This window comes from Mesoplodon densirostris, chromosome 5 (genome assembly GCF_025265405.1).
Source record: "Mesoplodon densirostris isolate mMesDen1 chromosome 5, mMesDen1 primary haplotype, whole genome shotgun sequence".
NCBI classification, from domain to species: domain Eukaryota; kingdom Metazoa; phylum Chordata; class Mammalia; order Artiodactyla; family Ziphiidae; genus Mesoplodon; species Mesoplodon densirostris.
Window position 1 is genome coordinate 36,943,358 of NC_082665.1, and position 15,023 is coordinate 36,958,380.

Here is a 15,023-nt window from a genome sequence, read left to right on the forward strand (position 1 = left end):
ATCCTAAAAGTTCAGCGTGATGATTTTCACTTAACTCAGAAGTGTAACACAGTAGGCAAGCTATTGAATTTTGCATGAGCTAAAGCATATTTTTGCTTTCCTAAGCCATACCTGTGCTTATAGTTAATTTTTTTCTGGTAATTACTTCCAGATGCTTGCCTATAGGAATTCATTGCAATGAAATGAAATCAGAGTAATAAACTAATCAGCAAAAGTTAACCCACAGGCATGTTACAGAGACACGTATATTTAAATGGCATCGGTATTATAATTTGTGGATTATGAATGTTTATGTTCATGATGAAGACAATCTCCTCCTAAGTAATTAGGAAGATCTACATACAACTAGGTATGTTTGGTGTTATCTTCAGCTCATTAGAATATTACACATGCCTATTTTTTTTAATGGGACATTTAGATTTTTGACATAACCATAGAGAAATATTTACAATTTGATTGTCCCATTGCTATAGTTAAGTAAAACACAATACAGCTTTCTTTTTATTATCTTTTCTCATTGAGTATCATTCTATTAACTGTCAGGGGACTTTAAATTAAATATCAAAATTAATTTTGGTGAAGAAAACTAAAACAGTTTCTACAAACTTTTTATTGTAGCATTTTTTTCATAAAGAAATTCTGTCTTCCGATGCAGGGGATACGGGTTCGTGCCCCGGTCTGGGAGGATCCCATATGCCGCGGAGCGGCTGGGCCCGTGAGCCATGGCCTCTGGGCCTGCTCATCCAGAGCCTGTGCTCCGCAATGGGAGAGGCCACAACAGTGAGAGGCCCGCATACCGCAAAAAGAAAAAAAAAAAAAAGAAATTCTGTCTTAAGTGACTGAATTGCCTTCAAATCATGTATAAGAAAGATAAAGTTCCATCCATTTCAAGTCATTAGCTGTGGTACTTAGTATTGTTGCATTTGAAAATGTTGAAATAAAATCAAGACTCCTAGTAAGAGCATACTAAATTAAATATAAATAAATAATAAAACTGAGATGATTCCTGCTATGATAAAGATGGACTCTCTCCAACATGAAGACTGTGAAATTAGAATACTCATATCAGAATAATATCTTGGAATTAAAGTTGATGTGTACTTATAAAAATATGTTATCAAACATAAAATTCTGAGGATTCTAAGAGACAACAAAGACTTTACACTACCATTTATGTTAAAATAAATTATTTCTGTTTTTGTAAGCTCAAGTAAATAATTATGAAAGTATATGTAAATAAGAAGAAAATAAAATTATATATCTGTGTGTATATACATAGCCATTCAAGTACATTCTTTTTGTCAGTTATTTTGGAGTTATATTTTTATTCAAGTCATCACAAAGTTCTTTTAAAATAGTATTACTGAGCAACACTCAGGTAAGAAGGTAAGGCAACTTTAGTGGAGATATTTATCTGCATTTTTCCTAGCTCCCTTATTTCTACTTAACTTGCAAAAATGAATATTAAAAAGATGAGGAATGATTAATGAAATCCAATCCCTCCAGAAAACGAGGAGAAAGACAACTACATGCTAAAAACACAAATGATCCTCAAATTTACTCTTGTATAAAAATACCATGTGAATTAATATATATAATCTCAGGGGGGAAAAGGTAGTATTTCCTAAATTTCAAAGATGAGGTTAGGTGTTAAACTACAATCAAGTTGGGAAAAATATTTTTATTCCACCAGTGCCTATGAGAAGTACATCACATATCAGAGACCACCATAAGTGCACATGATAATCCTTATTATAGATTTGGTGGCCATTGTTTTAGGAAAAAAGATTGAGGTCACTATAGAGAAGAGATTATTTTGGGTATCATGAGTATCAGTTACTAATGATGCAAGCAAAGGCAAGCCAAATCTCAGCATAACAATAGACTTTTATTACTATGTTCACTGGAAAGTAGAACAACTGATAAATCTCTACTTCAGAATTTGGGTCTACATGTTCACAAGCATGACTTTGCCATGAGCATCAGTTCTGATAATAAGTTGGGGCATCCTTGTTCTGTATGACTCTCACTCTCTGGAATCAGTACAATATAGGAGGAATGTTCTTATCATGGCAATTTTAATGTGTAAGAAACAAATAGAAACATAAGATGATCTTTAAAGACATAGCTCAGAACTAATACTCTGTCACTTCACCCACAGACAACTGGACAAAATAAGACAAATGGCCAAGCTTTATAACAAAGAGATAAGGATACACATTCTGTGTCTTATAAAAGGCACTGTGATCACATGAAAAATAACTTAAACACAGGGAAAGAATTGGTATAAAATTGCAATCTACTACCTATAATTTGCCAAATACCAACAGACTTTAGTGAAATAAAGCCACTATGAATAAGAGACACAGAAAGCAGTTACAAGAAATCTAAACTTCAAAGACAGTAGATGGATGATGTATGTGTCAGTTGCATAAAGTAGAATTGTTATTTATAAAATGTTTTAAAAAATAATGAATGAAATTACAAATCTAAGTTGGTAAAAGGTCTCCAATGAAGAGTCAGACTTGAAAAATCAAACAAATAAATTTCTAGAAGTATATTATATAGCTGTTGAAAATGTTGATAGATGCAGGGACTTCCCTAGTGGTCCAATAGTTGGAACTCTGTGCTTCCACTGCAGAGGACACAGGTTCAATCCCTGGTCAGGGAACAAAGATCCCACAGGCCACGTGACATGGCAAAAAAAAAAAAAAAGTTGATGTGTAGGTGAAAACGCTGAAAAGAGAATTAATGATCTGGAAGAAATATATGAAAAATTCATTCATAAAGCAGCATAAAGATATGAGAATATCAAAAACAAAAAAGAGAGGTTAAAAATAAAGAAAAAATCAGAAGTTTAATCAAATATCTGACTGGGGACACAAAGGGAAAAATGGTGAGAAAATGGCAAGAAAAACTAAAGAAAAAACAGTTATGGATTTTCCAGAACTGATAAAAAAAAATACGACTCTACTGATCCAAGGAAAATATCATATCAAAGGCAGAATTAAATAAATAATCATCATATATCCCTGTGTTCTGAGTCTTCTGAAACTAAAGCTCATTTGAGACAAAAGATTTTGAAATCAATCAGAGGGAAAGACATAATTAGAAAAATTAACACTACAGTAACAGAATGTGTGGCAACAACAACAAAAATAACAGCAACAAATGGAAGCCAAAAGGTAGTGGAATAATATTAACGCAATGAGAACATAAAAACAACATTTAACTTATAATTGTGTATCCATAAGTTCATTCTCTAAGTCTGTGAGTCTGTTTCTATTTTGTAAATAAGTTCATTTTTATCATTTCTTTTTAGATTTTAGGTAAAAGTGATGTCATATGATATTTCTCTTTCTGTGTCTGACTTACTTCACTCAGTATGACAATCTGTAGGTCCATCCATGTTGCTGCAAGTGGCATTATTTCATTCTTTGTATGGCTGAGTAATATTCCATTGTATATATGTACACATCTTCTTTATCAATTCTTCTGTTGATGGATATTTAGTTTGTTCCATGTCTTGGCTATTGTAAACAGTGCTGCAATGAACATTGGGGTGCATGTATCCTTTTGGACTATGTTTTGTTTTTGGATATATGTCCAGGAATGGGATTGCAGGGTCATACAATAACTTTATTTTTAGTTTTTTTAAGGAACTTCCATACTGTTCTCCATAGTGCCTGTACCAATTTACATTCCCACCAACAGTGGAGGAGAGTTCCCTTCTCTCCACACTCTCTCCAGCATTTATTGTTTGTGGATATTTTTGACGGTAGTCATTTCTTTTTTAAAAAAATAAATTTATTTATTTATTTATTAGTTTTGGCTGTGTTAGGGTTTTCTCTAGTTGTGGCGAGTGGAGGCTACTCTTTGTTGAGGTGCGTGGGCTTCCCATTGTGGTGGCTTCTCTTGTCACAGAGCTGGACTCAAGGCACGTGGGATCAGTAGTTGTGGCTTGTGGGCTCTAGAGCGCAGGTTCAGTAGTTGTGGTGCACAGGCTTAGCTGCTCCACGGCATGTGGGATCTTCCTTGACCACGGATTGAACCTGTGTCCCCTGCATTGGCAGGTGGATTCTTAACCACTGTGTCACCAGGGAAGTCCAATGATAGTCATTTCGACTGGTGTGAGGTGATACCTCATTGTAGGGAAGGGTGGGGGGAAAGGGAGTTAGGGAGTTTGGGATTGACATGTACCCACTGCTATATTTAAAATGGATAACCAACAAAGACTTGCTGTATAGCACAGGGAACTCTTCTCAATATTATGTGGAAACCTGTATGGGAGGGCAGTTTGGGGGAGAATGGATACACGTACATGTATGGTTGAGTCGTTTTGCTATGCACATGAAACTATCACAACATTGTTAATCAGCTATAATACAATATAAAATAAAACCTTAAAAAAATAAAAGTTAAAAATGTTGTTTTGTGTATCCAGCAAAATCATCTTTCAAAAATAAATGTATTGATATTTCATTGTGGATAGATAGATTCAGTTATATAAGATGAATAAGATCTAGAAATCTATTATACAACATTGTAGCTATAGTTAACAATACTGTACTGTCCATTTAAAAATTTGTTAAGAGGCTTCCCTGGTGGTGCAGTGGTTGAGAGTCCGCCTGCCGATGCAGGGGACATGAGTTCATGCCCCGGTCCAGGAAGATCCCACATGCCATGGAGCAGCTAGGTCCGTGAGCCATGGCTGCTGAGCTTGTGTGTCCGGAGCCTGTACTCCACAACGGGAGAGGCCACAACAGTGAGAGGCCCGCGTACCACAAAAAAAAAAAAAAAAAAAAAAATTTGTTAAGAGGATAAAGCTAATGTTAAGTGTTCTTATCACAATAAAACAATAAATGCAATATAAAATATTTATAATACATAAAGCTTGCCACTGAAAATTCTGCTCTAAATGGACTGCTAAAGGACATACATCAAGAAAAAAGAAATATTCCCCAAATGGTGTAAGATGCAAAAAGATGAAATTTTAAATGTATTTATTTGGTTGTTTCTTGGTTGCTTTTTTATTTTTGTTTTTAAATTGGATTAGGAGTCGAGGATAACTTACTGATTAGGTTAATCTAACTGTTGATGGTAAAAAAAAAAAAAAAAGTTAAAATCAAAAGATTCCACTAGTGTGTGTGTGGGGGTGGAGGGATTGGAGTTTAGTCACTTTTGTAAGTTAAATATCTATGGTAGGATACTGTGACTTTCCAGTTATGGAAAATATCATCTCTAACATCTAAGCATAATAGAAAAAGCAACTATCTGAAGGTAGTAGAGAATGAAGAGGAGGAGTTTTATTCTATAGAGATTTCACTTTCAGAGCAGGAGATATATAAAAAGGAAGTGCCCCTTTTCATCACTTGTAGGATGGGAGAAGTTGCAGAAATTGCAAAGTGATGGGATTAAAAAAAAAAAAAAACGGCAAGCTTTCTGTCCATGTCAATCAGAGTACTGATTTAGAGCATTAATGGCCACTGGCGATGGAAGAGCATACAAAAATAGAAAGAGCTAAAGAGGAGATCTTAAGTACTGTCTGACAACATGTTGGCTAATCCCTGAAGTACACATGTGCAAAAAAGACTCAGTAAACCTCAGGTAAAAGTAAACAATCTGAAGTTTGGTATTCCTTCTCAAGAAACGGTTTGTAGTTCATGTCCAACTAAGTTAATTGCTACTAAAACAAAAGAAACATCACAAATTAGAAGAAAATAACAGAATTTGGAGTCTCCACAACATAAAATTTTAAATGTTGGTGATACAATCCAAAATAATTTGATATTTAAAGAATGAAGTAAATGGAGTCTTTCCTAAAGAGAAAAGACAGTTAATACAAACAACCTGATGATGATCTAAATAAGAAGTATAATATAAAATAAAAAATACTTTTAAAATTTTGCTCTTAAAGAGTGAAAAGATAGAAAAATAAAACTATAAAACTAACCAAATGGGAATTCTTGAAATAAAATATATGAAAAAAAAATATTGCATAGACTTAACAATAGCATTGCAATTTAAGGATGGCTAATGAGCATAACAATATTTCAATAGATGCTACACAATCTGAGAAATAGAGAAAAAAGAACTGAAAAATATAAACAGAATCACAGAAGTGTTAGATATTATGAAAGAGTGACACAAAGGTTATTAGAGTTTTAGAAGAAAAGAAGAAAGAGAATAGGGAATATAATAATTTATTAAATACTGAAAAATTAACAAATTTGATATAAGGTATAGATTTATATATTTAGATGTTCAATAAATACCAAGAAAGATAAACATTTTTAAAAGCTGTGCCAACTCGAAATTTAAGAGTCAAGCTCTTAAAAGTCAAAGGTAAAACATGAGTTTTAAAAGCAGAAACAGAAAAAAGTTGTTTTGACTATTCTAGGTACATATTTCCTATTACACATTGATTTAACAAAGTTGGAGCACCAACACTATCTAATTTTAAGACTCATTATAAAACCTAAGTAATCAAAATACTGTGGTACCACTGTCAAGTTAAACAAATAGTTCAATGGAATAGAACAGAGAATCAGGTAATAGAAAAACACATAATGGAAAACTGATTTTTAACAAGGTGCAAAGCCAATTCAGTGGAGATTGGATAATTATTTTAAATAAATGGTTTTGTGACAACTAAAAGAAGTGTGGATCCATATGTTGTATCATACATAGATACTGCCTCAAATTTTATCATATATCTAAATGAAAAACTTAAACCTATAAAACTTCTAGAACAAAACATAGAGAAAAACCTTTGTGATTTTGGCTAGGCAAAGCTTTCTCGGATATGACAACAAAAGCATAATTTGTAAAAGACCAAATTGATAAAATGCACTTCATAAAAACATAAATAAAATCTTGGCTCCTCGAAAGTCTGTTAAGACAATGAAAAGCAAGCTACAAACTGGGAGAATATGTTTGTAAATTATATATCTGATAACGGACATGGACTTAAAATATATAAACACCTGATTCTACTCAGTAAAAAGAAGTAAATCACCCCAATACAAAATTGAACAAAAGATTTGAATAGACACTTTTCTACAGAAGATATATGAATGTGAATATTCACAAGAAAATATGCTAAATATTTTTAGTAATTAGGAGAATGGACATTAATGCACATTAAAGACATAATGAGGTACCCCTTTTTACCTATTAGAATGTCTAAAACTAAAACAAACAAACAAAAAACACTGATTGTATTATTGGCAAGGATTTGGAGAAATTGTAACTCATACAATGCTGGTTAGAATGTAATACATATATAATATACACATATGTATGTCTATATATATTAATTAATTAATTATTTATTTACACACACACACACACACGTTGCTATTATAAAACAATAGGAATGAATGTATTGTAGAATATGTATTAACCTATATAAGTTGTAGTAATAAAATTCTGACAGAACAACGTAAATAATTTTTCTAATGTTTAGCAGCAATCAAAATCATAATAATGATAATAATAATAGTAATAATAATGTAAGGAATTACATGGTCACTAGAGTGAGTTTCTAGATTGGATTGTTAATCAAAAACTAGAGACAGTAGGTGACCCAGCACAAAGTTTATAGTTATCTTTACAAAGGGATAGAGCGTCTTTCAGAGCAGCAGGATCTTGGAAGCTTTAATTATGCAGTTATAATTTCTGATGTCCCCAAACACATGAGATGCCCTTTGTAACTCAAGATGCTCTTGTGCAGGATGATGACAAGAGCTGACACATAAATCAGGAGCACAAGGAAGCTGAAAATTACAGGTTGCCTCTGCTAAACTTGCCAGTCACTAGCACCTGGAGGGGTGTGTACTGTGCTTCCATTCTTTAATGTACCTGAAGTCCACAATTGTACAATAAATAATCCCAAAAACAACATCCTAAGGTGTTTCAGTACTCATTAATTAGTGCATAGAAATCCCAACTAAACTCTCCAAATACATACATACATACCTTTAGATGATTCCAAAGAAACTTGACTAGGGGTTAACGTCTTTCAAACAATGCTGAAATAGGAAGAAAAAAATCACACTAACGATGTTAACTATTTAAACAACAACAACAACAGCAAAAATCAGCAACCAAAAAAGAAACATACTTTAGAATCATAGAAAAAAAAAAAACACATCTAATCCAGGCTGGTGGTTACCTCTGGAAGGGAAGCAGGAAGGTAAATTGGAGAGGAGCATGGAAATTGAGAACTGAAGGATTTTGGTAATGCATGTTCTAGTTCTTCTTGTGTAGGTGGTAGGTTCATGAGTGTAAGTTATACTATAAAAATAAATACAAAATTAATATATAAATAAAAAACAAAATAAATATATAAAATAGAAAAATAAAGGAGTGAGAGTCAGACATAGATTAATAATTAAAATTGATGGAAATTTTTGTGCTTGAAATTTTTAATGAAGGAGAGTACTTTGACTTTTTTAATAAAGTAAATATTTCATAAAAGGACTAGAGACACTGTTCTTGCTAAATATTGCTTTGCAGAGAGAGAGAAAAAGAGAAAGAATATATTTTTTTACATCAGCAACATTCTAGCTACTTGAAAGTTTTGTTTTCCTTATTTTTTCTCCCTAATTACCCAATTATCTAGAATTCCTAAGAGTTGAGAAGTCTAATTAAAGCAAATGTAAATGATTTTAACCCCTCAGTCTAACTTTTAAATAATTTACTATTATAAACTACTAATAGTATTTAATTAGTGATTTCTTTATGTTAGGCACCATACTTTGCTTGGGTTATGCTATTTTATCTTCATAATATATGAGTTGGTAATTTAAATATTCATTTTACACACTAAGAAATTAAGGTTAAATAAGGTAACATAAGAAACCAAGTTACTTACAAAGCTTGAAGTTATCAGGAATTTATCTCATTCAGTTTGACTGCAAAATTCATATTATCATTGCTCTGACAGAACCTATCTCAGCTCTTTTTTTTTTAATATTCACCAATGTACATTTATTTTTTTATTGAGGAAACCATAATCAATTCAAAATTACAGCAATCATGTACCCTTTTACATATAATGGTATTAAAGCAAACTCTAAACCACGGTTTGTAAAATATTCAATTTACCTCAAGTCCAAGCTGCATCTCCCTAAGACACTGTTCCCATCACAGTAGCCATTTTAAACCAATCTTCTTTTTACATGGGTAGTTTCTGTAGAGAACACTTTTCTCAGGACGAAAATGCATTGAGCATGCATAAGAAAAAAAAAAAATATATATATATATGTGCAAATACATTTAAGAGTTTCTATAGGGGTATCACTGAAGAAAATAAAATCCTGGGACTTATTTGCTTTCCTAAAAGCACCAATTAAAAAAAATCCCTCAAAAGTTTACTGTGGCAAGAAAACTCAAGTGACTAAACCAAAACAAAAAAGGTTATTTTCAGAGTCAAAATTATCTTTAACCAGGTATTGTTAAAATACAATTTAAAGTGAGGCAGAATTTTCAGAATATAAAGACATCTTCATTAATTAGTAATTTCTACAACCTTATTCTAGACAACATAACTTTGCAGGTAGAAGTGGTTCTCCTGGCAGAGTATTCAAACAAATGTTATCACTTTGAATACATTTCTATTTCCCTCTTAAGGTACTCTGTTTACTCCTCTCCAAACCCACGCCTGTAAATTAACTACTAAGGTATCTGTCTAAGGATGTATTTTACAATGCTCATAAACAACTAGTATTAAACCACTAGTTTTAGTATTAAAACCATTTTCATTAATTAAAAATAAAAGTATACTTCCCATTTCTAAAAGAAACATCAAACCATAAGAATTCTAAGTACTACCACACTAAGAAATCTTAAGAACAAAAACACATTGTCAAGTTTAAGTGCTAAATAAAATAAATCAATTTCAAGCTAAACATTCTTTCTACCACTCCTAACATCCATTGCATTCAAATCAACTGTCTCACCTGTTCTGCTTTCCATTTATTTCAAGGTTAAGATTAGCGCCATTTAAAAAATGTTTGCAGTATCAGTGAAGGCTTATGATAATGAATAAAAAAAAATCTCATGAGACAGAAACAATGCCCCAATATCTATTAGCATTCATATGTATTTTCTTTTATAAAAATGCAAACTACAACTAACCAAAACTTGACAGGCTCTTAAGGTTCAAAGAGCTCCTTAATATCAATCTTAACATACCTATCACTGACTATTAAAACACACTTACACACACATAAACGTGGTGCAATAACTACATAACTTTCAAAATTTAACAGTTCATGGAACATTTAAGATCAAGTGAATAGCACTTTAAAATGAAAAGTGATCAAAGCAGGTACATTACACCCTATACCATATATTATGTATGGGAAAACATTTCATTTTTCTCAATTATGATTTGCCAATTTTACCTTCTACATTGAACCCTTCTATGGTCCATGCTCATCGGCTCACCAATGGCATACACTCAAAGGATTCCTCTTATGGGTAACTATCTCAGGACCTGAATTTATGAGCTATGATTTGGTGCTTGCAGCGTCTTCAGCACTGTTGCTTTTTGCAGCAGAACCTAAGGTGGAAGGTCTGGGAAGGCACTGAGGTGCTGGAGGATGCTGTGGCATTCCCTGGGGACTTGTCTGGGCATAGTAGGCTGCTTGTTGTCTATAGTACTCAGCCCAGGCTGTACTATAATCTGGCTGACCACCTGGTGGAGCACCAGTAGGGGCAGGAACTGCTTGACCCATTTTCTTGTAGTACTCTTCCCAAGCCTTGGTATAATCAACCTGTCCAGATCAGATTCTGCTGATCTCCTTGTCCATTGGTTTGGGTTGTAGTTGGTGCACCGGCAGGAGCTGCAGGTGGTGGCTGTGCTTGTTGTTGATAATAGTGAGCATAATAAGCATCCCAAGCTGCTGAATTTGGATCTGTTCCTGTTTTAGCTGGATCTGGAGGGGCCTGTTGCTGCCAATGTGGATACGCATTTCCCCACCCCTGGGGAGCATAAGGGGTTGGAGGACCATGAGGAGCAGGGCCAGGTGGTCCCAGATTATAAGGTGAAGGGTTATATGGTCCCATTGGAGTTTCAGGCCCAGGGGGCCCAGGAGGCCCAGGGGGGCCTGGGACACCATGGGGCCCATGGGGTACAGGTGGCCCTAAAGGATTTACTGGGCCACCAATCTTTTCTTCTATGAGTTGTCGAGCATAGTCTATTTGCTGTGGAGTGCCACGAATTGTAAATAACTTCATATTAGGATCTGCATTAGGTGGAGGATTTCTCTGAAGTTCTATTCTTGCACCAGACAGTTGGCTTATGCTTTTTATGGTTTCACCTCCTTTTCTTATTATTAATCCAGTTTTCCCAGTTGGTACAATGAAATTAAATTCCTGTAGTCCACCAGGTGGTTCCATGTTCCAGTTGCCTTGACCTCTACCTCTGCCTTGACCACCAGGTCCAGGTCCACCAGGATTACCAGCCTGAACACTACGAAGAAGGTCTGTAATAATTTCTGCAGCATGTTGACATCGGTCTGGAGGTCCTGTTATTTGTGCTATTCTATCTGGTGTCGTTCCGTCATCTGACTTAAACTGAATTCGAACACCAGCATCATTTTGTATTTTTTTAATCATCTCTCCATTTCTTCCTATTACGATGCCAACAGCAAATCCTGGAATGGGGACATCTATTCCTTCTTTTCCTCCTATTCTTGACTCATTTCGAACTTCTCTGAAACCACCTTGATCACGAATTAATTCTAACACCATTTCCTTGGCTTGTTGAACTTTGTATGGGTCCCCTGTAATCCTAAGAGGTTTGTCAGCATCAGTGTTCTGAGGTCCATCTTGGATCATAACCATCTTAACTCTAGCCCATTCCTGAAGTTGTTTAATAGTCTCTCCCCCCTTTCCAATGACTAATCCTGCTTTGCTAGCTGGAATCATGATTTCTTGAACTGCATTTCCTGGCCCATCACCATGGTGGAAGCCAGGAGCTGGTCTTCCTTTTTCAACAATCTGGTCCAGTAACCGTTTTGCTGATTGGACAGACTCAGGGGTTCCAGTTAACATACAAGACCTTTCTGGAAGGCCACTGCTGTCAGGAGCTATCTGTATTTTGCATCCAGATTCCTGCTGTATGCATGAGATCTGTTCACCTCCTCTGTCAATTATAAATCCAACCATCCCATCTGGAACTTTGTATTCTTCTGTCATTACAGACCTGCTTTGCTGCTGATGTATCAGTGGTAATTGTGTTCTGAAAGAGTCATTTTGAGGAGCAACTTTCTTAGCATCTGGCTGATCTCCATCTTCCAAAGGTCTTTTCTGTCCCCTATAACCATAGTCATTTGAATTCAGTGATGTACCAGCATCACCTCCAATTTTTGCTGCAATCTGTCGGGCTCTCTGCAGCGCATCTTTGAAAGCATCGTTAACTCCTCCACCACCACCGCCGCCGCCTCCACCACCAGCTGAGCCAGAGGAGGGTGGAGGCACTGTTGAATAATCTGCCATGCCTACTCTACAGTGGCCGCTACCGCTTCTTCGCAGGGACCTCTCAGCCAACTGCTAAGAAAGAAAGAAAATGGTGGCCGTCGAGGCTGTATCACATTCTTGTGCCTATCTCAACTCTTAATTCTGGTAAGCATCAACATCCTTCTTAGGAGGTAGTGGAGACATAAATAAGAAATTTATCTATGATCTCTGATTCTATTCATGACTGAACCTGGATGTATAGTTTCCATACAGATAGCTATTGAAAAAAATTCAACTTTTTAACATAGTGTGACTCAGAAGCCCTAGCTCGTGAGGGCAGCTCTGGCCATGTGGGCCTTTCACATTTCATGTTTAGGTGCCATGTCTACCAGGACCTAATAGCATGTTAGCTGCTAAATTTAGAAAGGTGTATATTTTTCTGCTATACGTAGCATGGCTTTCCTCTATACCTCTAGGGGTCTACCTCCTGATTCTTCTGTTGGACCTGATAAAAACTCTGCACAGCCTGTTTTGCTATCATAGATATCTCTAGTAATAGGTGGTCTGCAGGCTCACATGTCTCCATTGGCAGGGCTACACCTGATGCAGAGTTCTTTCCTATTTTTGATTCCACTCAACTCTGATAGGCTTTTATACCATTCAGTAAATAGGACTTAGCAATATTATCGTTATGAATTGGTCAAATTAATACTTATTAAGTGAAGTACATGGTGCCAGATGGTGAGCCATGGTTCAACAACAGATCATAAGAGGAACAGAAATAGAGAAGTTTATTTCTCACAGATCCTGGAGGAAGTACATGGCATGCCTCAAGGGACTACACAGGGAAGGTCAAAACAGTTCAGTCATAGAGAGGAACTGGGGCACACACCTTTATTAGAGTCTGTGTGTGGAGTGCTTTAGGGTTCTCAGACCAAAGCTGGATTGGTCAATTCAAACCAAAAGAGTCGGGTTTTGCTAAGCCACATGTGAGCTATATCTAAGGGGAACAGAAAGGGAAGGAACTGGGAGACAGGGGAGACTTTTGATCCAGGGTTGTTGAGGGAGTCATATCAATAACTCACATTTACTTGTGACTGCAGGCTGCTCTCTAGGGCACTGAGCTTGCATGTGGGGACTAGTGTCAGTGTAAAATCAATGTAGTTTGCTTGACCAAACAAAATGTTGCTGAGGCAGAAATACCCAGGAATAGCTTAGCTAAACTCTTGACAGTTATCAAATATGGATATGCTACTTCTGGAACCAAAGAGCCTTGCCAGGCAATGTGCTCCCTTTTTTAGTAAGGAAAATTGCAAAAGGCCATAATTTGTCCTTTACCTTAGACTGTCCAACATGCTCTAGACTGGCTCCCTAAAAATGTCCCCAAAGTGATGATCCTCTGAAACTCTGGAAAATGTCTTACTAAGGTCTTCACAATACTTGCCAATCCTTGCTCATTCAGTATGATTAACATTACTCTATCAATATTGTTGGACAATGTGATATTCTGTGGATTGTCCATATGGTCCACATTCTTTAGAGTTATAACAGAGGGCATGAAAGTGGACATAGCCCTAGTACAAAACCCTAAATGTGTACTGTTACCCATCCTACATCAATGCAAATTAGAAATGATACTAAAAAGTAATATATATATATATATATATATATATATATATATATATATATATATATATATATATATATATAGTAACTGGATTCATGTTAATATACTCTAGTAATATATCACAATCTGTGTTGTAAGGTTTTTGTAAGATATCACATCTGTTTCAATTGGGTAAGGCATCACATGAGTTTCAATTGACGCTACTACTCAATTGAGTTTGCAGTAATCTGCTGTCAATATCTAGGATCCACTAGGTTTTTGCAAGGGCCAGTCTGGTAAATTATTTGGGTTATGATGGGGACCACCACCCTGGAATTCTTTAGGTTTTTAACTAATCTCTGCCATTCACTAATCCCTGTCATTCTTTGTATATGACATTGTTTTTGATGCATTATTTTGGGTGGGGATGGGGGTGAGGAAAGGGTTCAAAGTCCTCTATTTGGCCTTCTCTGTACATTGTTTTCTTTTCTTACAAGATTAGGAACAAACGTGTGTGTTCTGCCAACTACTAAGCATATCCATTCTAATTGTGTTTTCTGGGCAAGGGAAGTGATCACTGTGTAGATTTGTGTTTTATAAACTGAATCTTGACTAGAACTCTATGTGCTCCCAGAGCAGCCAATGGGACACTTTACACCCCTGAGTCTTGATGTCAATTTTAACCATGTGTAAAATTATCCTAAAATATCTGTGTATTATCCCTTTCCTAATGTATGGCTATTGGAATAAATGTCTGTAGTGTCCTTCGAGGAATCATATAAATGTGCTGTGATGCTATAAGGTCTTTCTTCATGGAGAATGGGCATCCCTTTCAAAGAATATCAAGTCTGAAAATTTTCTTATGTCCTAAAACTAGGCCAAGGATTGTGAACTATTGAATTGGGGATGTTGTCCACAGCCTTCTGATACTCTATCCTTGATTAGT

The 15,023-nt window shown here is 35.4% G+C and overlaps 1 protein-coding gene across 1 annotated transcript; it reads right to left on the minus strand.

The window, feature by feature from the left end:
* Positions 1–10,487: 10,487 nt before the first annotated feature.
* Positions 10,488–12,594, minus strand: LOC132490972 (far upstream element-binding protein 1-like). The gene is given in 2 exon segments (XM_060099798.1): positions 10,488–10,794; positions 10,796–12,594. Coding segments are annotated over 2 exon segments (1,992 nt in total). The 5' UTR covers positions 12,511–12,594; the 3' UTR covers positions 10,488–10,517.
* Positions 12,595–15,023: the final 2,429 nt, after the last annotated feature.